Consider the following 26,205-nt stretch of genomic DNA (forward strand, 5'->3'; position numbering starts at 1 on the left):
GGCACTTTTGAGCACACGTTCTTTGTTGAAAAGCTTTGGCTTCCATGACCTCTCCTGCTGGCATACTCTCCCATTTCTAAGTTTCCTTGGCAGCCTTGTGTAAGCTGCTCCTTAGCTTCTGGTGTCCCATCTCCTGACCACCTTTTCTGTCAGTCTGATATTTTCTCCCTGGGCAGACTCACCCACTCCCACACTATCATGACCACACAATAAAGTCCATATACACTGAAGTAGCATCAATGGTTCTCCGTGGTCCAGCCCCAGCTGCAGCATCCCTCTGCAAACCTAGACTCCCAAAGGCTCTTCTCCTCTGCCTGTATTCCACTTCTTTCAGCCCAAATGCCAACTCCACATGAAGAATTTCCTTTGCCTTCTCCATATGGATGTGGATCAGTTAAGATCTTTTGGTTGCAAGCACAAACACTAAGTGGCTAGCCAAAAAAAAAGGGGGGATTTATTAAATAGGTGCAGAGGGATGTCATTGTGTCTGTTAGGGTCTGGCTGGAGACAGAAAGGTGCACACAAAAGATAGCTGAATAGAGTTTAAAGAGGGGCCTGTTTAAAAATGGTCAGAGTTAAGGGAACCTACAGGAGACAGTGCAGCACTCTGGGCTAGCGACAGCATTGTTCACCACCGGGCCTGAAAGAGCAGGAAGGAGTAACAGGAGAGGGCTGCCTGCCAGGAGTCTTTGGCTGGCAAGCCGTAGACCAGCAGGCAAGAAACCAGGAAAAGAAGCACCTCGAACTCCCTCCTCCTGCCCTCAGATCTCCTGCCAGTCCCTCACATCAGTGGAATCCAACAGGGAGCCAGAAGTTTTGCATTCCATTGGGGCCCGCCTCCCAGGACACAGAGCAGGGTGGAGAAGCGTGCGTCTAGAGGCGCGACACTCTTTAGCCCAATCATGGAACTGAAGGAAGAGATGCATCCAAAATCCAGGTCTGGAAGGTATCAAGCACACAGCTTGTGTGAATGTCCCATGGGGATAAGGAGGTCAGTGGAGATGGCCCTGAGGTAGTGCGTCACAAGCCTCCCATCCTCTCCCGTTCCTGGAGGGTCACTCAGATAGGCTGTGGGTCAAGCTTTTGCCCATGTGGCCCATGTGGATACATGCCAGCACACCAGGGCAGAGCCATCCTCCGTGGAAGGCCCTCAAGCAGCTCCACAGACCTTAGGAGCACAGGACTGAGGAGCTTCTCTCTAAAGCACCAGGCTGCAGATGACTCAGCCCCAACCATGCTCTCTCTTCCAATTTTCAGATTCTTGGGAGAGAATTCAGCTGTCCCAGCCTTGGCCTGGGTTGACACCATCAACTGTGGCCAGGGGCAGGCTCCCCATGGATGGCAGGGGCTCTGGGCCCACTCCCATGGGCCCAGCAGCTTTCAGGGATAGGCCGCAGCCCCGTCTGGCCTCTACTCACTTCTGCTTTGAAGTAGCGTCATTTCCAACCCATCCAATGGAGAAGGAAGTCAAGAGAGGTCTTCGAGGACAGAGCAATGATGGAGCAGTTGATGTGACTCTAACCGTAGACCAATGAACAGGGGTGGAAGCAAGATCTGGCTCCACGAGAGACTGGAGCTGCTTTTAAAGCCCTGAGCATAAAGCAGTATGTAGGGACAGAAAGTGGCAAATCATTTAAAGAGAACGAAAGAATGTCAAATTTATTAAAGTTATTTTAAGTTCACAATGATAAGGAAAAAGTACGTGTGGGAATGTTTCCATCCTCACCCGGAAAAGTAAGCAGAGAGGTTACTCTTTGGTTAGGAGGGACCCAGGGAAGCCCAGCTTGACCCGTGGACACCAAGGCCTAACTTTGCTGGTTAACAAGCAGGTTAGTAACCTGGCAAATGGTTAATAACCACGCCCCTGGCTGATGGGGAAGGGGTTATGGTCCTTTTCTCCTTATCATTAAATGTTTTTAGGGACACACAGGCATGAAGACTTTCCTAAACAGTAAAGACGTCACCTATGCTGGCTGGACCCAGCGCAGCCTCTGAGTCGCCCTGCCCAGCTGGGAAAGCCTGTGGTCAGGCAGCGCCGCGAGCAGCCCTACAGCTTGGTGGGCTGTGGGAGGGTGAGGTGGCCAGGCCCACTGGGCGGGGGCAACACCATGGGCAGTGAGTTGCTGCCCCTTTCGTGCCAGCATGTGTCCAGGATGGGGTAGAGCTTGCCCTGGAAGTCAGCCTGGAATGTGTAGAGTGGCCGCAGGTCATCAGGGCGGTCAGCATCGAAGAAGGTGAGCTCTCCTTGCTCATAGTGCAAGTAGATGCCAATGCGGTGGGGGTGGCCAGCCACAGGCAGGGGCACCCGTGGGCAGCCGAAGGCCTCGTACACCCGGCCCTCCTTCAGGCCGATGAGCCACATGCCATGCTCTGGGGACTTGCTCAGCTTGCCCTTGCGGCTGGCTGTGCCCTTGATGACCCCCAGGCGCCAATCACTCTTACTGCCCACCACCACCTCCCAGTAGTGGCGGCCGCAGGAGAAGCCCCGGCTGGCCAGGACACAGGTACTGTAGTCGAAGCGCTCAGGCTGGCTGGCACGCCGCTGGGCCAGGAGGCCACACTGCACCACCGTGTTGCCCTTGGAGAGCTCCAGGAGAGGGTGGGCAGTGGCAGGGTCCAGCTTGAGGGACTCCGGGGCTAGGAAAGATCAGAGAAGGCATGTTTTCAAGCCACCCAGAAGGCAGCAGACCCTGCCCCGAGGGAGGCTGACTGGAAGCCTTGAGCTCCTCAGGAGTAGAAGTGCGTCAGCCTCATCTCTGTATCGTGGGGCCTAGAAGGGGCCAGGCACAGAGGAGGCACGCCGAGGATGTTTGCTGAATGAACGAATGATGCCTGAAGGATGGAGGAAAGGGACAGCTGTGAGCCGAGGCAGTCTGGGAAGTCCTAGGGCAGAGGTGCTGATGGAAGGATCTGGAAGATAGCCCATCATGTGTGCTCCAGGGCTAAACTCCTCTGGCTTTTTAGAGAACTCGTAACAACGGCAGTTGTTTTCTCTGATACCCGAGCAGCCTATTCAAGGACAAACTATCCCAACTGACCTCTTTGCCAGCTGCCAGCTAATCAGTTCACACCCCAAATGTGCAAACAACATTCACACTTCAGACAATGTCTGCAGTCTTTTCTCTCCTCTCCCCATTTCTCTTATAAGCCCTATTTTTGCCTTTGTTGGATGAAATCAGTCTATTGATTGACCTCCCTTATGTGCTGGTAATGAAGGGGTTAATTAAATGTCTCTGAGATATTTTTTGACCGAGAAATAACTACCATTTATTAAAGCACTAAACCACACACACACACACATATGTTTGCATATTTATAAACTGTGCAGCCCAGCAAGGTGGATGTTAATAGCCCCTCTTTACAGATGAGGAAACCGAGGCTCAGAAATCACACAACTCGCCCTGTCACCCAGCTGGTAAGGGATGGAGCTGAGCTGGAGCCCAAGCTGTCTGGGGCAACCTCCTCCCGTGCGCTCCCCACCAGCCTATGCAAGCCTCACTTCCAGTTCTCTATATCTTAAACTCAGATGCAATCGACAAACTGCTGCCCACCCTTGGGGGCAGCCCTCAGGAAGGAGGATGGGCCGGTGCCTCACCTGGCAGAACCTTGCGGAAGAGCCTTTTCCACACAGTCAGCTTGATGTCAGCCTGGTGGAGGCCTGGCTTGAAGGAGATGGGGCTGAACACGCCTTCCAAGGGCCGGGCCTGCTGGAGATCTGCTCTGGGGGCGACGGTTCACAGCGATGGTGGAGCTGCATCCTGTGCACCCCACCCCTGCGTCCGGATGCAAGTCCATCCAGCCAATCCCAAGCCCAGAAGACCATACACGCAAGACACCCATCATTTCCTCCCGCCACCCCACTCTCAGAGGACCTGCCTCCTTCCCAGAAGGGTAAACGCCACATCAGTGGTTCTCAAACCACTGGGACTGGCAACATCACCCACTAGTTAGAAGGGGGGCTTGTTAGAAATGCAGATTTTCTTGGGTCCCACCCCAGACCTGCTGAATCAGAAACTGATTACTGGGACGCAGTGCTCAATGCTTTAACGAGCCCTCCAGGTGCTGATGTACGCTAACCTCTCTAATTCAGGTGACCCCAGCTCCTAGCCACAGCTGGAGTGGACACCTGCTCCAAACTCAGCCAGTGAGATTCTGTCCATTCATTTAAACCAACGCTCCTAAACGGGTTGTCCTTAGAACTAAAGGAAATTTGAGGAAACAAGAAGACTCTCCTAAATGGGTCTGAGAAAGGCCCAGGAACTCATGGATTATTCACGTTAGGGACTAGAACGTGCATCCCATTCCTGCCCACCAGCCGCAGTGCGGGTTTCGAGGCCCCTCATTCCGCCCATTACCCACGTCTCATCTCGTACCTCATCTCCCATTCTGCCCTGCGTCATACTTTATGCCTGGGTACAATGAACTTCTCACAATACTCTCAAGTCTGTACCCTACTTCACCCTTTCACGTGGCTCTGCTTGCCTGGCAAACTCCTGTCCTCTGCCCTTCTCAGCTCTCCGTCCTGGGCACTGTCACCTCTTCCTCTGGATGTTTCTGTAGCTTGTGTGAACCTGTACTGTTCTAGTGCCCACGGTGGTGTAGCCACAGCTCACCGTCTGCCTCCCACCAGTCTTTGAGACCCTGAAGGCAGGGACGTGTCTTTCATCTCTGTTTCCCTTGGGCTCAGCACAGAGCCAGATGTGGGCAGCTGCTCCCAAGGCCCTGGGGAAACTGAAGGAGGAAACTAGTGGAGATGAGATGCCCGTGCCCGCAGCCACCAGACCCTCACTGAGAGCTCCCTCCGAGGTTATTACCTGGAGACCATGGAGTGGTACTTCTGGAAGACAAAAGAGAGGTGGGTTAGGGTATGGGGGAGACTAGGCAGAATCTGTGGGGAAGGGGGAGACTCTTGGGACCCTGGGGGCCTCATCATGGGGGACTCTCCCTTGTCCACTCACCCGGATGAACTCGTGGTGACTCTCGTTACTGAACTGCTCCAGCACAAGCTTGGTCTGGACCAGCCGCTCCCGAGTGCCCCGGGCCTGCTCCAGCTGCATGTCCAGGGAGGCCACGAGGCCCCGGGTGTGACCCTCCACCCCCTCCAGACAGTGGGCCTTCTCCTCATCTACCAGGTGGTGCAGCTCCTGGAACTCTCGGCGAATCACCCAGCTGAAGACATCGGACTCATTCTGGGACAGGGAGGGGCTGGTCACAGCTGGAGCCTCAACGAGCCACCTGGCTATGACTGACAATGTCACCAGAGCCTGGCAGCTTAGGCCTTCCTGGGCCTTCCTGACTGGGCTGGTCCTGGTACCTGAGTCCCAGGGCCGACTCCTGCCAGGGTGTTCACACTGTGCCTGGGGATCCCGGATGTGGCTGTGGGGGGAGGGCAATAGTGGCAGGAGAGAGGCTGGGCCCCGAGCTCCCACTTCAAATGCAGTGGCTCTGCTTTCATCTGTCTTGACTGTTAAGTGTGCACATAAGATTTTGCTTTATCACAGGGTTCCACAGCTGAAAAGAGTCTGGAAGGCTCTGGGAGAGCAGGCTTTGGAGTGAGAGAGCCCTGTGTGGCCGTGAGCCCTGCCCGCATCAGATGGGAGTAATGCCACCTCCTTTTCAAGGGTGAGGAGGGTTAAATGAGATAATGTCAGGGGACACCGTCTCCTGCTCCTGTTTTATGACCTCCTGCAGAGCCGGGACTCCACACCCTCCCGGCCCCAGTGTGCCTCTCATTTAGGAAAAGCAGCCAGCCACCAAGGGCTTCACACCTTTCCACGTCTGCGCTCCAAGGTACTGGGACGGCACCACATAAGCTGTCAAGGTCAAGCAGACACAGGTGGCAGGGGGCGGGCAGTCACTCCCACGCTTTGGGCTGTTTACCTCTGGGACTTGGGTTCTGGGTTATCTCAGTCCCAAGGACGTGGAGGACACAAGCTGACTTGGAGACAGTCCTGACAACTGTGGTGAATTCCCCTAAGAGGATTTGCACGTTCCCCACCCCGCCCTGGAATGCTTTGAATTCTGGCTTTATATGGAAAGGATTTCTGCAAAGGACGAATGAGAACTGGGCTCTGCAGGAAAGGGGAGATGGCCAGTCCCAGGAGAGGGACAGAAGGAAAGGGCACTCACGACAATCCGGGTCCTGTTGTTCACCAGTTTGGCAATATGCTCATCCACCTTCTGCTGCTCCTGCTTCAGGTCAGAGATGAGGGCCGCAAGCTCCTCCTGGAGGCAATGTGCCATGGCCCCCTGAGCAACTGATCACTTCACCCTCTCAGCTGCGTGGGGCCAGCCCTGGGCTTCACCTTCTTGGGAGCATCCCAATGGCCATAAGCACTCCTAGTGGAACTAGGAAGCTATCCAGGTACACTTCACCCCAAAATAGGTAAGACTATTCAAGAATATTTTTGCATTGACAGCAGGAACCGCCCAGGCATGGAGAGGCATCTCTCCATGATGTGAAGAGAGATGCTAAACATTGTTACAGCCACCAGAAGTCACCACACAACATCCAAGAGGGGCGCCTGCCAATCTGAAGCCAACGTTCCCTGCATGGGATGGCGCCTGTAGGGAACCCACCAAGTAAATTCTCCGGTCACCAGCCCGTCCAGAACTAGCAGTCATCTGATCAAGAGTCAGCACAGAAAGGCTGGCCCAAGTGAGGTCAACAGCGCATAAGGGCCCAGGCTACACCTGGTGATTCCCCCTCGCTACAAAGACCTGCATCCATCCCCAGCAGGCTCGGACCCAGCCTGGATCTGGATCTGGGGCCTCCCCAGGCTGAAGTAAACTCACTTCTCCTGGGCGGCCCTGGCCCCTAGTCTGACCTAGGCCCACCATCTGGCTGCTCTACCTGCCCAGAGCCCCGCGGGTCTGCGCCCGTGGAGTGTACGGACTCTGGCTTAGACAGTTTCCAAGCAGAAGTCAGCTGCAAGAGCCTTTCAGGAAAGGAGCTGGGAAAAGAATGAAGCCAGTGTGGGGATAAACGGACACAGAGACCTGCTCGGGATCACGAGGCATCAGATCTCACAGTGGCCCGAGAAGGGCATTCCAAGGGTACCTCTCGAGAGGAGGTAGAGAGAGGTGGGACTAATTCTCTCCCGTCACCTGGGCCACAGTGAAAGGAAACAGAATTATGCAAATAAGTAAAGTAAGTGTCCCAAGGTCTCTATCAGTAGGAGAAAGCAGGAATGTGTGAAGAGCTCTGATAAAGGAAGGGAATTTAGTTGCATCACAGAGAAGAGTCTTGGGATCACAAAAAGCCAGCTCTAAAACTGGGCCCCAAGCTGTCCCCAGCTCCTAGCCAGAAATGATGAGCAAGCTCCCCCGTGTCTCCTCTCCTGGGCAGCCCTCTGCTAATAAAACGTGGGCTCGATGTCATTGCAAAGCAATTTAGCTTCTTCCTTCCACACTCCCCTAAAACTACTCTGGCCAAGAGGATCAGTTCTTACTGCCAAATCTAACAGACTTCAGTCCTCGGCAGACAGTTCACACAGGGGACCTCGTTTCCGGTAACGTGCTGGGTTCCTCTGATCCCCAGACAGCTGTACTCAGGCGGTGTTCCTGCTCCCTCTGTCAGTTCCTTCTGGGGTTCTCTCTGTACCCAGATCTTAAACCCTGGTGCTCCTTGGGGCATCATGTGTGTCTTCCCTTATCACTCTGCAGACTCTCCTCGTTGGTCTTCTCCACTCCTGTGGCTTCAGCTACCACCCATAAGTAGAGTACGCCCACTCAGCCTCATTCTCCATCTTCCCTCCTGCAGAGGGATCGGACCATATCACAAGCCTGCTTAAAACCCTCCAGTGCCCCAACCCCTACTATGGCCCACAGAATAAACCCCCAGTCCCTTCGTGTGTCACACAGGCCTTCGATGGCCTGGCTCCTGCTTACCTAGCCTGCCCCATCTCACTTCCAACTCACTCTCCCTTGAGCTTGATGGAGCGACTTTCACTTCCTCAAATAGCCATGCTGTTTGCCTCCTGGTCTTTTGCACGTGATGTCTTTGTATTTGGAATGCTTTTCCTCTTCTTTTCATATCAAGTCCTCCTTGTGGTTCAGGTCTTGGCTTAGCAGCCCACTTCCTCCAGTAAGCCTTCCCTGACCGCCCGAGACCATGCAGGACCCACATTCCAGGATCTCACCATTGCCTGTATTTAACCTGGACAGCAGCACCCGACACATGGGACTCTCTGTCAGAGCGCCAGACTGTGAGCTCCCCCAGGGCACTAGCACATCCTGGAGGCCCAGTAAACGTCCATGGGTGGGAGCGGCTGGTGGACCACCTGGTTGGCCTTGTGCACGTTTCCTACTTGCCTCCCAGGGTTGAAGGAGCAAAAAGATGCTGCCCAGAGCGCTCAGCCAGAGAAGCCCTGGATCAGCTCCCAGGGGCCCTCTGCCTGCAGATCCCCGGCTCGTTCCTCTTCCTGCCCCTCGCCTGGATTTTGTCATTCCTCACCTTTCCTCTCCCCGCCCAACACCATGCCAGGTGCCCTGTAACGATGCAATCCCAAGAGCCCCTCCTGCCCTTCTTCATCGTTAGCGGACGAAAGAAAACCCGCCTTCGTTTGAGTCCTCGCTCTGTATGACTTCGGGTAAGACGCTTACCTCCTCCGAGCCTCAGTTTCCTCATTTGTAAAATACAATAATAACCCCACCCTTCATAAACCTGAGATCAGTGTATTAACCCAAGATGCTATCATCATTATCATTATTCATCTTAAATGACAATCTGCTAGATCTGAGGCAAAGGTCCAGGAGGGCAGGAATCCACTGATTCCACAAACACATTCTGAGCGTTGACTACGTGCCAGGCACAGCTCTAGGCTCAGAAATACCCCAGGGAACAAAGCAAAGTCCTGCCCCCATGTGCCTGAGAGTGTGGTCAGGGGAGCGCTCGAGAAACACACGAGAGATACAGAGAAAACTAAAGCAGCAGGAGGAGCTGGCACCTGACGCAAGGGGGCGCCCGCTCATGCCAGCGCGGTAATCCCCAGCACCCGGGCATTCGGGCAGCTGCGCAAAACGTGATGAATGAGTGAAGGCTTCGGGTTCTGCTCCAGGACAGGGCTGGAGCGAAATCGAGTCCCGACCCAGGACCCTTCTGTGCCGGGCAATGGCGCCAGAGAGCGCGGGAGCTGGGCTGGGTGGTCCCTCGGGGCGCCGGGCTCCCCGCCCCGCAGCAGCCTCCTTACCCACCTTCATGCGGCTGTAGACGGTGGAGACCGGCGTGACCCGGTGCTGCTGGTGGGAGCCCAGCAGGCCGCAGAGGCCGCAGATGAGCTCCTGGTCCTTCTCACAGAAGAGGCTGAGCGGGTTCCGGTGGTGTGCACAGACCGTAGGCTCTGGGTCCCCGGGGAGCTGCAGGGCTTCGATCACCCGCGCCAGGGAGACATTGGGTGGGGAGCTGCTGCAATCCACCTCCTGCCGGCACACGGGGCAGCGCAGCTCCGAGTCCAGGTGGCGGGACAGGGACACCAGGCAGCCCTTGCAGTAGGAGTGGCCGCACTGCAGCATCAGGGGCTCCTTGAAGACCTCCAGGCAGATGGGGCACTGGAGGCGGTCCTCCAGCTCGGGCACGCTCACCTGCCACGCCATGCACGGGCCGGATTGCAACGCAGGGCAGCCTTACTCGAGCCTGCTCCCTGCGATCCTCTGCTTCCAACCTCCAAGGGCCCCTAGACGTTAGAGGCTCTTAAGGCCACCAGTCCGGGATTCCAGTCCTGCCCCACTATGACCTGGGGCCTGTTTTCCATCTTTAAAACAAAGGACTTAAATAAAAGAAGTAGTCACTTGGAGACACGATTCTACATTTTTTACTCAGATTTGGAGGTCAACACAAAAGGGGCCATCTTCAGGGTCATTTGGAATGACACTAATAATGCAAACTCCAGCCCAGCAGGCATCCTGAGCTGGAGCTGGACAGCAAAAACAAGCGAAGGTCCTTCCCACCTTCTAGATCGGTGCTCAGACTGGTGGGGAACCATGGGAAGCATGGTTATAGAGATTCCTGAGTCACCCCTTCACACATCTCCAGTGAGACCCGGAAATCCACATTTACACAGACAGCCCCAGGCCGTTCTCAGGCAGAGAGTGCTGTCTTAGAACACTAGTCCAGAGAACCTGGGACCTAGGAGGGCTCTCTCCAAGTCTCCCACCCTGCTCCCCTCTGAAAACCAATTGGCACTGAGAGAGGAGAAGCACTGAGCCAGAGTCAGCAGTAGACCCCAAGAGAGCCCCCTCACTGGACCACTTGGTTTCCCACAATCCCCCAAGCCTCCCACTGGGACCTCAAACCAGCATCACTGACCCGATCCAATGGGCCTCTTCTCCCCAGGACGGGACAGCAGGCACAGAGACCTGGGGACCGCAGCTGGACGCCTGCTCCACCACCTAGAATCTGCCCCTTTCCTCCCCTGCTTTCCCAGCAACACCCCCGTGTCCTCAAGGTCATCCAGAATCAGGTGGAAACGGGGCCACATCACGGGACTGGGGAGGCAGCCTCTGCCGGGCCGGCTCTGATAACTGCAACATGCAGGTGCTCGCCTTGTCCAGGCAAGAGGGAGGGGCGGGGACAGGGGGACTGGGCACCCGTCCACACCTCACAGACCCCAAACAGGAGTAGACTTGTGCTTTGACACAATTCTCTCTGAGTCTCTCTCCTTTCTTGAAGGTATTTTTATTTACTGATTTAGATTTGTTAATTGAGGTATAACTTCTATAAAGTGCACAAATCTTATGCATACACTCGGTGCACACTTTATATACGTATACTCACTCTCCAGATCAAATACAGAACATTTCCAGCACCAGAAGGCTCCCTCATGTGCCCCCAGTCAGAACCCCTAACAAGGGCAGCCACTATCCTGACTCATATCATAGATTAACATGGCCTGGTTTTGAATGTCAAAGAAATGGAATTGCACACATAGTATGTACTCTTTTGTGTCTGACTTTTTACTCAATATTATTGAATTATGAACTTTTTCATATAAAGCCTTTCAAAGGTTTAGAAGTTCAATGACATTTTGTTATAATTAATAAATATTATGGTCATAATAGACTACACATATCATAGGGGGAGGTGGGAAATTAACTGGAAAGGACAGTGGTGGGAGAGGCTGTCCAGGAATGTGGAGAAACAAGGCACTCCGGGGCCGGCAGGCCACGACCCCCACAGGCCCAAGTGCCCAGTCTGCCAGCAGGGGAGGTCTCTACCTCATAACAAGGGAGACCTGGCAGAGGCAGGTAAAAGCTAATTTTATTTGTTAATTCAACAAATATTTGTTGAGAACCTGCTATGTGTCAAGCACTGAGCTGGGTATTAAAGATACATTAGAGAACAAGACAGACAGGGTTTCTGTCCTTTTGGAGTTTATAATATAGAGGGAGTAGGAGTGGGGTAAGGTCATAAATAAACAAGTTAATACAATAGTGTGAAAGGTTATGCAAGAAGTAAACAGTGTGGTGAGAAAGGCAGGGGTTGGTGGGTTTGTGAGGTGCACTTTAGACAGGGCAGGGCAATGTCTTTGAGGAAGGATGGTTGAGCTGTGACCTAAAGGATGCAAAGACGCCCCCCAAAGGCTGCAGGAGGGCAGACCAGGCAATGGGCCAGCAAGTGCAATGGGCCAGCAAGTGCAAAGGCCCTGAGGCTGGACAGAGCTCGGTGTTGGTGAGATACACTTGAGCGGAGACCTGGGCAGCTGGAGCACAGTAAGTGAGAGGGAACATGAGAAGACGAGGCCAGAGGGATTAGCAGGGGCTGCTCTGTAGACCAGGGCAAAGGCTTGGATCTAATCTCAAGAGCAGTGGGCGCCATTGGAGGGTTTCAAGGCAAGAGAATATCATCTGATTTATATTTTTAAAAGATCACTCTGGCCGCTGGGTAGATAATGGATCACAGTGACTTGAGCCCTTGCATGGACGGACGCTGAAGCCAACAAGTGATATAGGAGATCGCAGCAAAAAAGGTAGATGGCGGAGCCCAGAGTCAGATGTCTGAGGACCCCGGGGAGAGACCGAGTAGCCCCGTGGTCTACAGACTTCAGCAAACAACAGAAACATCTGGGAGGCTTGTTAAAACCCAAACTTCTGGGCCCTGCCCCCAGACTTTCTGATTCAGGGGCAGGCAGACGCCGGAGATACTGCAGGTTCGGTTCCAGACCACCGCAATAAAGCGAATATCACAAGAAAGCGAGTCCCCTGAAGCTGTTGCTTTCCCAGTGCATATAAAAGTTACGTTTACACTATACCGTAGTCTATTAAGTGTGCAATGGCATCATGTCTTAAAAACAACATACATATCTTAGCTAAAAAATACTTCAGTGCTAAAAAATGTTACCCATCACCTGAGCCTTCAGTGAGTGATAATCTTTCTGCTGGTGGAGGGTCTTGTAAAAACTGCGATATCTGCAAAGAGCAGTAAAACGAGGTGTGCCTACAGGGATGGGCTCAAGAATTTGCATTTTTAACAAGTTCCCAGGCAACACCGATGCTGGTGGGGAGTACACTTTGAGAACCACCGAAAAAGGCAACTGGACACAGGCACCTGGAATTCTGGTGCTCGGGGAGGCGCTACGCTGGTCACCTAAGTACATCACATATGTAAGCCTGTGGGAATGGTCAGGACCTCTCAGGGATTGACACTAAAGAAGGGAAGAGGTCTAGGAGCAGGGCCCTGAGGTTGCTAACATTTAGAGGTCAGGAAGAGGAGATGACTGAGAAGGAACAGCCAGTGAGGTAGGAGGAAACCAGGAGAGTGTGGTCACAAGAAAGCTGTGGCAGGCAGAACGGCCCCCAAAGATATCCATGCCCTAATTCTGTGAGTCTGTGAATGTGTTACCTAACATAGCAAAAGGGACTTTGAAGACGTAATTACCATCATGGACCTGAATTATCCAGTGGGGCCCATCTAATCGCATGAGCCCTTAACAGGAGAGAATTTTCCCTGGCTGGAGTCAGCAATTCAGCAGAAGAGGAAAAAAGAAAATTTCAAGCACAAGGAGGACTCGGCATGCTGTGGTTGGCTCTGAGATGTAGGGGCCCGTGTGCAAGGACCAGAAAGAGGCCTCTAAGACCTAAGGGAGGTCACTGGCTGACAGCCAGCAAGGACACAGGGACCTGTGGCCTTGAGCTGCGAGGATGTGCAGCCGCCAACAACCTGAAGGAGCTTTGAAGTGAATTCTTCCAGAGCCTCCAGTAAGGCTAACAGCTTGATTTTAGCTCAGTGAGACCAGAATTGGACTTTTAACCTATAGAACCATGAAAAAAGAAACAGGTGTTGCGTTAAACAACTAGTTTTGTGGCAATCTGTTCTAAGAGTGATAGAAAACTAATACAGAAGCCAAGAGAAAAAAGCATTTAAAAGTCGGAGTTGGGGGCTGGCCCCGGGGCCAAGTAGTTAAGTTTGCTCACTCCGCTTCAGTAGCCCGGGGTTTGCAGGTTCAGATCCTGGGTGCAGACCTAACACCGCTTGTCAAGCCGTGCTGTGGCGGCATCCCGCATAAAATAGAGAAAGTCTGGCAACAGATGTTAGCTCAGGGCCAGCATTCCTCACAAAAAAATAGAGAAGTCAACTTCATCAAATGCTGACAAGAGTCTAGTAATCTGGTGTCTCACGGATCTGGCAACCAGCGTGGCGTCGGTGGCAGGGAGCAGGGGAAAGCGGTGTGGAGGTGGGCTGAAGAGAAAATAGAGGGAGAGGAGGTGGAGACAGAAGAGTGAGAAAGCCTCCGTAGCAAGTCCTCTGAGAAGTTTTTCTGGGAAGAGTAAGAAGAGGACCGCCTGTAGCAGGAGAGCGATGCGGAACAAAGGGAGGCTTGTCCATTTTAAGCGGAGCTCTTACGACACACAGCGGCTCCAGTAGTCAAGGCAAGGTTGGTGCAGGAGAGCGGAGGTACCCAAAGGAGTCGAGCCCTTGAGCAGGCACCAGAGGAAGAACCAGGCACGAGCAGGCGGGGGTGGGATCCAGGCCACTCTTCCTTCGCACCAGGAGGGAGCAGGTGCAGCAGATTTTGTGGATTTGGTGATGGGAAAGCAAGGAACATCACCTCGTTTTCCCAGGAACTGGGTAGTTTAACTTTAAAGTCCTATCTGCATTGAAACTTCTCTGGAACGCAAAGGAGAGGGGAGGGAGGGTGGAAAAAGGTCTGTCGGAGGCCTGACTCTTCCGGCAGCAGGCAGGTGCTGAGGCCTCGTCCTCACCAGCGAGCTGCCGCCACGTGCCCCGCCGCCTGCCGCTCCGGCAGCACGTGCCCCGTTGCTAGTCCGCGCCACCTGCGGGTCTTCTGCCCTGCTCCTGTGCCACGTGCCCCATCACGCTGCGCATATCCCCGGGACAGGCCCCATCACGCTGCTGCCGTGCTTCTCACGCGCTCCATCACCCTCCGAGCATTCCGGCAAGTGCCCCACAGGGCTCCTCGTGCCGCCCTCGTGCTCGGGCGTCCGCCGTTGGCCGGCCGTTGGCGGCGGTTGGAGCGAAGGGCTGCGCGCCCCCTCGCGCTCCCGGCCGGAATGCCGCCGGCGGAGGCAGACGGCCGGGTATAAAAAAGCAGCTGCGTCACACCTTCTGGAACCTCCGAGTGACCGCCGGGGTTGGGCCGCGGGCCGCGCGGAGATGGGGGGCAGCGCCCCCGGCCAGGTGAGGCCCCAGGGCCGGGGAGGTGGTGGGGGCGCCGCAGTCGGGGCGCGACCCTAGGGCTCTGAGGTCTGCTGTTTCGTTCCCCCCAAGTCTCCGTACCAGCGGCTGAGTCAGAGGATGCTGGACATCTCCGGGGACCGGGGCGTGCTGAAGGACGTCATCCGAGAGGGGGCCGGCGAGCTGGTGACGCCGGATGCCTCAGTGCTAGGTACCCCCTGCGCCTGGGACCTCTGTCCTCGGGAAGCTGGCGATGCAGACGGACTGGGGTCACCGGGTAGCCAGTTTCCCTGCCCTTGATCCAGGGAAGGAGGGAAGGCTGTGTTTCCAAAAATGTGTATATATTTTATAGGGTGGAACTTGCTTTCTTAAAATGTGACTTAAGAGAAAGCAAGGGAACCCATCTTCCCTTTGCGTGAGGCCCCTGTGAGCAAGGGACACTCCGGGGCCCAGCAGCCAAGCTCTCCATCCTCAGAGCCAAAGGGCAGGCATCCAAATGCAGAGCAAGGATTTTTCTATCCCTCGAGGTTAGGGGCGTTTTAAGCGCATCCAAGTCCATTTTTTTTCTGTGACAATTAGATTTGATATAGAGGTGTGGGTATCTTTGGTCCATCTTCCTCACAGTGTGTGTCTCTTCTGTCCTAGTGAAATATTCTGGCTATCTGGAGCACATGGACAAGCCTTTTGATTCCAATTGCTTCAGGAAGACTCCTCGGCTCATGAAGCTTGGAGAGGGTGAGTTCCGGTTAGAAGCCGGAAAAGAAGGGGTTGCTCGGGGAGCTGATGAGGGACGGTGCCCCGGGACTGAAAAACTGGCCAGAGCCCAGATTCTTGGAGTTGGTTTGTCTGAGGCTGGGTTTTTGCTAAACCAGCTGTGTTCTCTTCCACATTCTCCTTGGAGACCTAGGTATTTGGGAGATGGCCCACCTGGCAAGCTTATGTTTGCATTCCAGACTTGAGCATCAGGCCTTGCGTTTTTCTATGTTCATATATTAAGTAGACATGTATTGAATGCTTACTACCTACAATGTACAATGAAAAGAGCATACAGTCAAGTGATTAGAACATCTTGGCCACTGTGGTGGAGGAGACTGATCTGCATTCACAGGACTAACCTGAAAGAGTTGGATGAGTGCCTGGGAGGTATAAGCAGTGTTGTGGGAGTGCTTTAGTAAAGGCACAGTTAATTCCAGCTGGGACGATCAGGGAAGGCTTCGTGGAAGAGGAGGCATTTGCAATGAGCCAGGCAGTTTGAATAAGATTTCAGTCAGGGTAGAACTGGGCGTGGGGTGAGGAAGACACTGCAGGAAGAAGGAACCGCATGAGCAAAGATGGTGAGGCCAGAATGGTGCAGAGCCGGGGAAGGGGGAGTTTAGGAATGGTGGTGGTCGTCAGAAACAAGCCTGGAAAGCAACTTGGGACCACCATCCAGAAGGCTGGGACTATCGTGGAGAGATTTGGACTTGAAGGGGGAAGCAATCGACAGCATCGGAACAGGACGCAGGCAAGCTTCCGGCTCTTTACCCCTTCCTGCAGATATTACCCTTTGGGGCATGGAGCTGGGCCTTCTGAGCATGCGGAGAGGGGAGCTGGCCAGGTTTCTGTTCAAACCGACCTATGCTTATGGAACGCTGGGCTGCCCACCGTTGATACCCCCAAACACCACCGTTCTGTTCGAGATCGAGCTGCTTGACTTCCTGGACTCTGCTGAGTCAGACAAGTTCTGTGCCCTCTCGGCCGTAAGTTCTGGAGCACAGATGACAGCCCTTTAGAGACGGGGAGGGGGAAGGGTTTGCGTGTTTGATAATTATCCTGTCCTTTGAGGGCCCTCTGCCCCAGGGTCCATCCCCAGGCTCCTGCGTGGTGGTGGTGGAGGAGTTCCCCCACTTTCTAGTACCTGTCCAGCTTAGTAATGACTCTTGCATGTGGGTGAATGTTCTAGGCCAAGGTCAAGCTGTAGGTTGTTACGGACCAGCAGTTTGAGCTGATCTTTCAGTCACCCTTTGCCTAGTTCTCCCTGCAAGTCAATGAACGTTTCCTTCCCAACACTGTTTGGTTTCCAGCAAGTCAAGTGTAGGTCTGAACTGGGGTGACCATATAATTTGCTGTCCAAGCCAGGACGCTTGTGAGTGAAAAGGGACTGTTAACTGGATGGGATATGAGGACATCAGGCGTAAACTGGGACAGTCTCAGGCAAATTGGGATATATGGCCTCTGTGGTCATAACTTAAATGTTGCCTTTTCTTCGTAGCCTTTCCCTTAAGACATCCCATAGAGACAGGGCTTCTCATCTCATCAGCATCGTATGCATTCTTTGTCATGCTGTCTCACACAGACTGTATATGTGGCTTGAGATGTCCACCCCAGGATGACATCTGTATATGATGCCTCCCCAGCTAAACTGTCAGCACCCCAAGTGAAGGATCTTACCCTTTTCTCATCTTCCCACAAAACAGAGGTCCTTGGCGTGTGGTGCTGAGACATCTGTGTGTAAAAAGAGGCGCTTTGGGTGATTGTCACGTATACCCAGTGTAGAGCATCATGGCCGTAAGGACCAGCAGGGCCCTGGGCAGACCACACCTGGTAAATGCCCGCTGGATAAGTGGTAGTCGTGAGTCCTCATTTCTGTGCTCAGCAAGTTCGGTCAGTTCCTAAACCCATGGCAAACTGCTGCTTTAGGGAGCACCTCTGGGAGGACTACAGAAGGAGATCTCCCTTTGGCTCTAGTCTGTATAACAGGGGCAGTAACGACACCGACCTGCTGTCATGGAGATGACCTCTGCAGAGGCACCTGGCGCACACACGGCAGTAGACAGAAGCCCACAATCTGCAGGAGGACTAGAGCTGTGGTCACGCTTGCATCGTGGTGTTGTGGCTTTGTTTCCTCACTGGTGTCCTTGTCTTTGGTCCTCAGGAGCAACAAGATCAATTTCCACTTCAGAAGGTCCTGAAAGTGGCAGCTACTGAACGGGAGTTTGGCAACTACCTTTTCCGCCAACATCGTTTCTATGACGCCAAAGTGAGGTATAAACGGGTAAGACTTTCAAAGGATAGGTTTAGACCCTGAAACTTCCTTGTTTGAAAGATAGACTTTGTCTCTTTCCCTGGTCTTCCCTGGTCATATGCAGCCATTGAGAAAAATCTCATTAAAAAATCCTTGTGCCAGAGAGCTAATGACTAAGAGAGGGGACCCAGGATTTGAAGGAGCCTGGTAATGTTCTGGGTGTGGATCTGGATGTGGTCACATGGGCGTGCTCAGGCAGTGAAAATTCATTGAGCTGTTGAGCTGTACACTTATTTTTGTACTTATGTGTGTGTGTGTATAAATTTGCACATATCTGTGTGTATGTATATACACATATACTTCAATAAAGAGTTTTTAAAAATCTTCCCAGTGTTAGGTCCTCTGCCAGCTGATTTCTCCCTTCGTTTGCCTCTTCATTTCATGTCTCTCTGACAGTGGAGATTCACCTGGCTCTCCGTTCTCACTCAGCTTCTGATTGTGACGTGGCTTCTCGAGCAAGTTATGCTGACAGGAACTCACCATTTGCCTTGTAACTCCTTCAGCAAATATTATGAGCACTTTCAGTGTGCCAAACTCCATGCCCTGGTTCTAGAAGCCAACCAGACGGAGTTTAGAGTGTAGGGGCGTTCTCATTGTCTCATCTGCATACTGAGCCTAAATCATTCATGACTTGCTTTCAGCTGCAAGCAACAGAATCCTGAAAACCGCATGTGCTTTAAATCGACTAGAGACTTAATTTTCCCTCACATGAGGAGGGAGGCAGCCAAGGCGGGTGTGTCAGTTCCAGAGCCATTAGCAATCCAGGTTCCTTCCGTCTTTCTGCTCAGCTACCCTTAAATGTGTTCCTGTTGTCTTTGTTTTCTCCCAAGGTGGTCGTTCAGGCTATAGCATCACGTGGTCATCTGGGCAGGAAGAAAGGAGGGGAGAGGAGTCTGATGTATTTATGTTAAGAACTTTCCAGAAGTACCTCCTTCACCTGGTGATTTCCCTTACACTTCATTGGCCAGACTCACGTTAAAGGGTCACCCTTAGCTGTATTGGAAGCTGGAAAATGTGGTTTAATTAGTACGTTACTGCTTTGAGTGGAAGGAGGCTCTGTTAGAGGAGGAGGGAAATGGGTACTGGGTAAGCAGCTAACAGCACATCTGCCACGTTCACTTTATGGGAATCTGCTTGAGAGACAGGGGGCGGGGGTCGTGGGGGCATGCATGTGCTTGTCTCTTTTGGAATGCTGACAAAATCAGGTTCTTCCACTTGGAAGGTACAGGCTCTGGCTCACAGGTTGAATCACGGATGCTATTACTTTGCAGAGCTGCTTGAGTGAGCGCCTGCTCACTTGAAAAAAGTTTTTCCCATAAAAAGCAGACCCCTTTACTCCTTCCAGGGTTAGTCCCGTTTCCTAGGTCTGCTCCCTGTGGCAGTCACTTTTAACTGTATCTGCTGTGTTCTCCATTTATAAATGGCGTGCTTCAGTTGCTCTTTTTAACAGTCTTTGTTTCTCGTGATAGAAGGTGAGTCTTCAGTTCTCACTGTCGTGCTCACTTCTTCTGTCTTCCCAGTATTAAGGGATCATTTTGAAAGTCACTGTTGTTTCACGTTATTGAGGTTGTATGATGGATGCCTGAGCCGCGCATCCTCCGCTTACACCTCTTCCAGGCGCAGCATCCCCTTTTTGCCCTTGAGTTGCCTCTTTTTGGGCTAGTTTTCTCTGTACCTATCACTGTTTCTTCCAGAACTTTCCCACAGTAGTGGAAAGCCCCTTTCCCCGCTATTCTCCATGTGATCAGGCCTCAGTGTCCAACAGTCCCATGTTTTTCGGGGGATGTCCCCACTGGAGCCCTGAGTCAGATGGGAGCGCTCTGGGCCCTGCACAGCTCTTGTCCTGGGGCTGCCCTGTGATTCTCTTTTGTGGATTTCCTGTTGTTTCTCTCAGTTTACTCCCTTGCATGTCTAAAAATATTCTTATACTTTGTATTTACCTCACATTTAATAAGTAGCATAAAACTGAGTATAGAATTCTAGGATGCAGTCACCATCCCTCAGATTTTGAGGAAGAATATTCTGTTCTAGCTTTCAGAATTGCTATTAAGAAGTCTGCTACCATTTAGGTTACTGTTCCTTTATATGTGACCTTTTTTTTTTCAGTAGAGATTTAAGGATCTTTTTTCCTATGGTGTTCTTAAATTTTTCAGTGGGGAATGTGAGGGTATTTTTAAACTTGTACTGTGCCCTTGGTGAATCATTTCATTCAGGAAATTCATCCTCAGCTCTCAGATACTTTCCTGAGCTATTTCTTTGATAATTTACTCTCGTTTCTGTTTTCTGCTTTTTCTGGAACTCCTTGTTAGTTGACTATCAGACCTCCTGAATTGACTTTCTAGTTTTCCTTTTTTTTTTTCCCTCCCAATTTTCATCTTTTCTCTTTTTTGTTCCACTGTATGGGAGCTTTCCTTGACTTTATTTGCCATCTCTGAGTTTTTCTTTAACTTTGAAGGGCTCTTTGTTTTCTTTTTCCAGCCTTCTGTTCTTTTTTCATGCGTACATTATCTTATCTCTTTAGACATTGATTATAATTGTTTTCTTCCCTCTGCATCTGAGATTTTTTAAAATCTCAATTCTTTTTATGCTTGATTTTTCTGTCCATTAGAGACTGTCTTTTTATATTCGGTTTGGTGGCGAGTCACAGAGACTGATAACAGCAGTGACCTAAAGACAGGTCCTCCTTTCTCATGTGAAGTGCTTGAGGTGTACCCACAGGGGCTGGTTGGTTGGTGCTCCGCAGTGTTCTCAGGTCCCCGGGCTGCTTCTGTCTTACTGTCTTCCCATTTCTGGTGGGGGACTCTGCGCTTGTGGGTCAGGATGGGGGCCTCTAAGTTCCAAGCAGCAGGAGGGGCGAGAGGGCTGAAGGCATGTATCTATGACACTCATACTGAGTTACGTTTTCCAGAAGCTTTTCTCCTGGCCAGAACCAGCTGCAAAGAAGGCTAGCAAATATCTGTATTCTGGTTGAGTTTGTGCCCAGCAAGAAAATCCTCTCCCTGTGGAAGAAGGGGAGAATTGCTTCTACAAGACAGGAGGCCACCTCTCCCACAGGAGCTTTCCTCAAATGTCTGGTGATCTCTGACTGTCCTCTGGGGTTTGAAAGAGCATCAGAAGTAGACTGGAAACTCTGGGGCTTGGTGGGGCAGACAGCAGTGCTGTCAGATAGCACTGGGTCAGCGTGCATGCGTGTGCAGCGTTTCCTCTGGGGGGCGCTCACCTCTCCTGCGTCTGCTCAGTGTAAATGCCTGGCTACCAGTGTTCTGGGAGCTGAGCCGAGGAACAGGAGAGAGGGTCACAGTGGCTGTCATTGAGACTGTCCTCTAATACCCATTATCAGTATTCCTCCTCCTTGCCCTCTGCTCTGTCTGCTCTCCCTGAGTCGAGAGCCCTTGGGTTCCGTTTCTCCAGAAAATAGACTTCCTGATTCCTGAGTTTTGGGACGGGGTGGCCATCTGGACGCATAGGGACAGGGAGGGGGAGGGAACATTCACCCTGTCCTCCTCTATTCAGCGCCGCTTCTACCCTCAGAAAGCTCTGACTCCTAGTTCCGTTGGTTCCCAGAGCTGTCAGGGCTCCGAGCTGCAGACCAGCCCCTCGTATGCTGGTGCTTGGCTCTGCCAAGTGGGTCACAATGCTGCCGTCGCCCTGACATGTCAGCTTCGTTACTGGTCCCCTCCCCGTCGGTTGTTCTTGGACAACGCCTTTCTGCTCCTTAGGGCAAGAGAGAGCAGAGGATGTGTGTGAAGTCAGCCTCGCTCAGCCAGAAGCTTTGCATATCTTTTTAGAAATGTCCTCAGTCTTTAGAGAAGCAGATGAGCATTGATTGAGCGCCACTTTGTTTCCAGGCTTTTGCTCAGCCCTGTGTGGGACACACACAAGTATCAGGCAGGGTCCTTGTCTCAAAGGATTTTGATCTAGCTAGGAAGACAAAGTGTAGCCCAGACAACTAAGGCATACCTGTGGTACCTAGTGCTGGAGCTTTTAAGAGAAGAGGAAGCTTTTTGGGGCTAGAGCATCTAGTAGCGGCTTCTTAGAGGAAATGGCACTTGATATGAATCTAGAGGGATAAAATGGCAGACAGACAGAGAGGAGGAGAGTAACTCCGGGCAGGAGGAAAGAATGAGCAAAGGTACAGAGGTGAGCAGAGCCTCCTCGGGCCCGGTGGAGACCTCGTCTCAAACACAGCTTACGGTGGAAGCGTAGCAGGGAAACAGGCGAGGGAACTGCATTCGGGAAGGTGTTTAAACATACATGGGTGGCTTTGGACTTCATGAAGAGGATAGAAGGGACCCATTGGAGGAGAGGGAGTTGATAAAAGTAATATCTGGGGAAGGGGCGCTAGTTAGTAGCATGCTGGGCGCGGCGTGCTGGGTTCACGGGAGCCAGCTGTAAAACGTTCAGGAATTTTTGACGCTGGTTAGTGTTACTTTGGGAGCTTGAAATCGGCCACGGTGGGAACAATGACCCCACAGGAATAGGCAGACACTACCGGGCCCCTCATCCCACAGGAGCTGGTTGTTGCACACTCGCCAGCACACTGCCACGTGCAGGACGTGTCGAAGGGGCAGACTCCGTTAGTGAGTGTCTGACCGTGTCAGGCCTTGTGCCAGGTGGGTGGCAGCTGACAGCCTTGCAGGGATCCAGGAATGTGTTTAAGATAGTGTGAGTTGTGCAAATTGAAGAAAATTCTGGAAATATTTTTTAAAAATGCGTGATTAGACTTGATGAAGTTTTATATATAAGTAACGAAGGAAATGAAGAATGGCATTACTTCATGCTTTGTGGTCTGAGAAAATCTTAAAAACAGGAATAACTGAGAGAGAAAGTGTTCATTTCAGTTTTGGTTACTAATGAGAATGGCTGGTACCGGTGCCTTGTGGAAGACCGTCTCCGGGGGCAGGTTGCTTCATGACTCAGCTTAGGTGTGGGAGCAGGGTGTGGTGGGAGCCTGGTTGGTGACAGGGGACCTGAATCAGTGCAGATGGTGTGAAGGCGACTGACAGGAACTTGTGTGATGGATGCCCAGGCGGAGAGATGAAAGGGAAGACAAAGGAGGGCTCATCACTGTCTGCCTAAAATACCATCTTCTGACATATTTCCAGGTTCCAGCATCTTCCAAGTGGAGTCTTCTCTATTAGCCGCATTCACACTACGCAGACTCTGCCTTCATGGCTCTTTTCCTTTACTGTTGTTGTTGAGATATGATTCATATACATTTCACACTTTTAAAGTATATAGTTTAGTGGTTTTTAGCATATTCACAAGTTGTGCAACTATCACCACTATCTAATTCCAGAACGTTTCATCATCCCAAAAAGAAACCCCATACCCATTAGCAGGTACTCGCCATTTTCCCCATACCCCCTGCCAACTCCTGCTTTACTTTCTTTTTCTATGGATTTGCCTATTCTAGATATTTCATGTAAATAGTCATCAAATATATGGTCCTTTGTGTCTGGCTCACCCATGTTGTAGCGTGTATTAGTACCTCATTCCTTTTTAAAAAGTATTTGTGTTTTAATTGTGGTAACATAAAATTTGCCATTTTAACCATTTTTAGGTATATACCCAATGGCATTAAGTACATTCACAATATTGTGCAACCATCACCAGTACCCATTTTCAGAACTTTTTTATCGTCCCAAGTGGAAACTCCTTACCCATTAAACAATAATCGCCATTCCCCTCTCCTCAGCCCCCGGTAGCCTCTCTTCTGCTTTCTATGAATTTGCTTATCACAGATACTCATAAGTGGAGTTATACAATATTTGTCTTTTTGTGACTGGCTCCTTTCACTTAGCATGTTTTCAAGATTCACCCATGTTGTAGCGTCTACCAAACTGCATTCCTTTTTAAGGCTGAATAATCTGTTGTGTGGATCTGACCACCTTTTGCTTGTCCATTTATCACTTGGTGGACATTTGTGTTGTTTCCTCTTTTTGGCTGTTGTGAATAATGTTGCATGAACATCTGTATGCACGTTTTTGTGTAGACTTTTCAGTTCTCTTGGGTGTGTACCTAGGAGGGCAGTTGCTGGGTCATATGGTAACTCCATGTTAACTTTTTGAAAAACTGCCAAACTGTTTTCCATAATGGCTACAGGAGTTCACATTCCCACCAATACAAGGGTTCCTCACCAAAATGTATTCTCTATTTTTTAAATTAGAGCCATCCTAGTGGGTGTGAAGTGGTAGCTCATTGGATTTTCAGATCAGCTTGACCATTTCTGCAAGAAAGGTGGTTGAACTTTTGCTAGTGGTTGCGTTGAACCCGTAGATGAATTTGGGGAATATTGCCATCTTACAGCATTGTCTTGTGATCCATGAATGTGAGATGTCTTCATTTATTTGGATCTTCTTTGATTTCTTTCAACAATGGTTTGTAGTTTTCAGTGTACAAGTCATATACTTTCAATTTATTGCTACTTATTTGTGATGCTATTGTAAATGGAGTTATTTGCTTAGTTTCATTTTTGGATTGTTTATTGCTAGAGTATACAAGTAGGACTAACTCTCATGTCTTGAGCTTGTGTCCTACAACTTTGCTGAACTCATTTTTTAGTTCTAATAGTTTGTGGTGGATTCTTAGTTTTCTGTGTGTAATATTATGTCGCTAACCTTGCCACCCGTCCTTCCTCTCCGCAGGCCTTGTTGCTTCTCCATCGGCGGTCGGCACCCCCTGAGGAGCAGCACCTGGTGGAGGCCGCCAAGCTTCTTGTTCTCCTCAACCTGTCCTTTACGTACCTGAAGCTGGAGCGACCCACCACGGCCCTGCGCTATGGGGAGCAGGCTCTGGTCATTGACCAGAAGAATGCCAAGGCCCTCTTTCGCTGTGGACAGGTGCGTTGGAGGGCAGGGACTTGGGAATGAAAGCTGCATTTGGGCACTGCAGAAATGCTGTCTTTCCTGACTTAAGTGTGTTGTTAAGATTCTGACCTTTGACAGGCCTGTCTCCTGATGACTGAGTATCAGAAGGCCCGGGATTTTCTAGTCCAAGCCCAGAAGGCACAGCCCTTCAATCATGACATCAATAATGAGCTGAAGAAACTGGCCAGGTGAGATATGTGTTTGTGGGAGTGCGAACAGGAGGAGAGGTGTGATGCGCCCGCAGGTCCTCCGGTCCACCTGGGCGAAGGGCTGTCTGGGAGTGTGGCCGGCGCGCGTTGTGAGGCAGCGCCCCCTGGAGCTGGCTTCAGGAAGTTCTCAGTGCTCTAAGTCAGCAGCTCCCAGCGGCAGAGGCGAGGTGGGACAAATGTCCAAACTACACGTCTGGATCATTTCCCGCCTCCCTGTTCCCTCTTCCCGTGCCCCAAATTAGCACATCTCAAAGGGTGAGCCAGCAAACTGCTTAAAAAGGGCCTTCGGGTACTCTTCCCTACCTACCGCCAGCGGAGAAGCACTGTACTCAGCCGAGCGCGGAAGGGGGTCTTGGAGATCCTGGTTTGATCTGAAATGGGTCATTCAGGTCTGATTCACACCCAGAGGGGACTTTCTTGTTACCCAAGTGACATCTGTACTGGCCCTTTGGTAATGTAACCTCTTCTGATTACAGCAGTTCTGTGTTCGTTGTAGAAAACTTTGAAAATATCCACACACACACAGGAGTCACCCATAACGCAGTGACCTTTGTAATATTTCTATTGTTTTTTAGGTATTTCTTTGTTATTCTGTATTGGTGAGATTCTCTACTCCTGTTGACATTAAATATTCAATCCAGATTGCTTTCTTGACATTAAAAAAGTCTGAAGCGTGTGCGCCTCATGTATTTGGATTCCTTTGTTACATGTCAGGCCTTTTAGGACTGTCCAGCAGTTTCCTTTCTGGTATTTAAAAGTATCCCGTCAGGTTAGATGTAGGAATTTTGAAATCTGACCCTTCTTTAGCAAGAAAATCTCAAGATAAGTTAGAGGCCATTGTGTGAGGGTCACTTGGCGACATTCAGCCTGGCAGCCTCCCCAACAGTGGCTCCCCGCCATCAAGGCTACTGTCTTTTCCGATGGTGGGCTGCTTGTCTGAGGGCTTCCTGAGCACCCCTGGGGAGCCTGGCCTGTCTCCCCGACCCCCCCAGCGTGGCTTCCACCCCCTCCTCACTCAGTTCAAGGCCTGCTGGATTTTCAGCATTTTTGGTCCTGAGTGGAGAATTCTAGCCACCAGGTGTCACCTCCTACAAACACAGGCCTTCTCTAACCAGTGTGTTTCTCTCTGTAGCTGTTACAAGGACTACACGGATAAAGAGAAAGAAATGTGCCACCGAATGTTTGCCCCTTGTGATGATGACTCTGCAGTAGGAGAAAACTGAAGGTAACCAAAGGGCTGGAGCATAAAAGGCTTTGGGGTTTTGAGCAGTCTGTAGAAGTACGGTGGTCCTCCTCAGCGCTAGTGAACGGTAACTGTCTGCAGCTGAGGATGGGCAAGAAGAGTAGACAAATTCCCTGCTGAAGCTAATGACACAGTTATAGTGCAGAAGGCACAGACAGGGGCCTTCTCCTGGAGAAGATCAGAAAGTC

General features: G+C 51.5%; 2 protein-coding genes across 9 annotated transcripts in view; one reads left to right on the top strand and one right to left on the bottom strand.

Annotated features, from left to right (window-relative positions):
- Positions 1-1,629: 1,629 nt before the first annotated feature.
- Positions 1,630-14,513, bottom strand: TRIM50 (tripartite motif containing 50). 6 transcript variants are annotated; one of them, XR_011524397.1, is made up of 9 exons: positions 14,200-14,513; positions 13,841-14,104; positions 9,196-9,674; positions 6,130-6,225; positions 4,959-5,189; positions 4,815-4,837; positions 4,483-4,731; positions 3,596-3,715; positions 1,633-2,637 (listed from the first exon to the last, which is right to left on the bottom strand). XR_011524397.1 is itself a non-coding variant. In XM_070566423.1 (8 exons), the coding sequence occupies exons 3-8, from the start codon at positions 9,592-9,594 to the stop codon at positions 2,048-2,050; spliced, it is 1,464 nt and encodes a 487-aa protein (XP_070422524.1). In that variant the 5' UTR covers positions 9,595-9,674; positions 13,841-14,104; positions 14,200-14,230; the 3' UTR covers positions 1,633-2,047. The 6 variants fall into 6 exon arrangements, 5 of the variants coding, with proteins under 5 accessions (XP_008540621.1, XP_070422524.1, XP_070422523.1 ...); XM_070566423.1 differs by lacking the exon at positions 4,483-4,731 and having other exon boundaries at positions 3,596-3,720; positions 14,200-14,230; XM_070566424.1 differs by lacking the exons at positions 13,841-14,104; positions 14,200-14,513 and adding an exon at positions 10,307-10,431 and having other exon boundaries at positions 2,500-2,637; positions 4,614-4,731.
- The window catches only part of FKBP6 (FKBP prolyl isomerase family member 6 (inactive)), a 28,256-nt gene continuing 16,275 nt past the window's right edge, over positions 14,225-26,205 (top strand). For 2 of the 3 annotated variants that reach the window (XR_011524398.1, XR_011524399.1), the window contains exons 1-8: positions 14,489-14,635; positions 14,726-14,843; positions 15,278-15,367; positions 16,169-16,371; positions 17,547-17,666; positions 24,344-24,538; positions 24,644-24,753; positions 25,907-25,999. Coding sequence is in view for 1 of the 3 variants with exons in the window: in XM_008542397.2 (XP_008540619.1) it covers positions 14,612-14,635; positions 14,726-14,843; positions 15,278-15,367; positions 16,169-16,371; positions 17,547-17,666; positions 24,344-24,538; positions 24,644-24,753; positions 25,907-25,997 (951 nt within the window). In the remaining 2 variants the exon portion in view is untranslated. Of the gene's footprint in view, positions 14,636-14,725; positions 14,844-15,277; positions 15,368-16,168; positions 16,372-17,546; positions 17,667-24,343; positions 24,539-24,643; positions 24,754-25,906; positions 26,000-26,205 lie in introns of all 3 variants that reach the window. The other variant, XM_008542397.2, reaches the window with a different exon arrangement.

This window comes from Equus przewalskii, chromosome 12 (assembly GCF_037783145.1).
Source record: "Equus przewalskii isolate Varuska chromosome 12, EquPr2, whole genome shotgun sequence".
NCBI classification, from domain to species: domain Eukaryota; kingdom Metazoa; phylum Chordata; class Mammalia; order Perissodactyla; family Equidae; genus Equus; species Equus przewalskii.

What these genes read in the sequence shown, in the direction of transcription:
- TRIM50 (XM_008542399.2), bottom strand. Translation starts at nt 9,594, where the DNA reads ATGGCGTGGCAGGTGAGCGTGCCCGAGCTGGAGGACCGCCTCCAGTGC. An exon ending in TACCACTCCATGGTCTCCAG is followed by an intron (nt 3,721 to 4,814) that starts GTAATAACCTCG and finishes CGTCGCCCCCAG; the next exon opens with AGCAGATCTCCAGCAGGCCC. An exon ending in CTTCCGCAAGGTTCTGCCAG is followed by an intron (nt 2,638 to 3,595) that starts GTGAGGCACCGG and finishes GATCTTTCCTAG; the next exon opens with CCCCGGAGTCCCTCAAGCTG.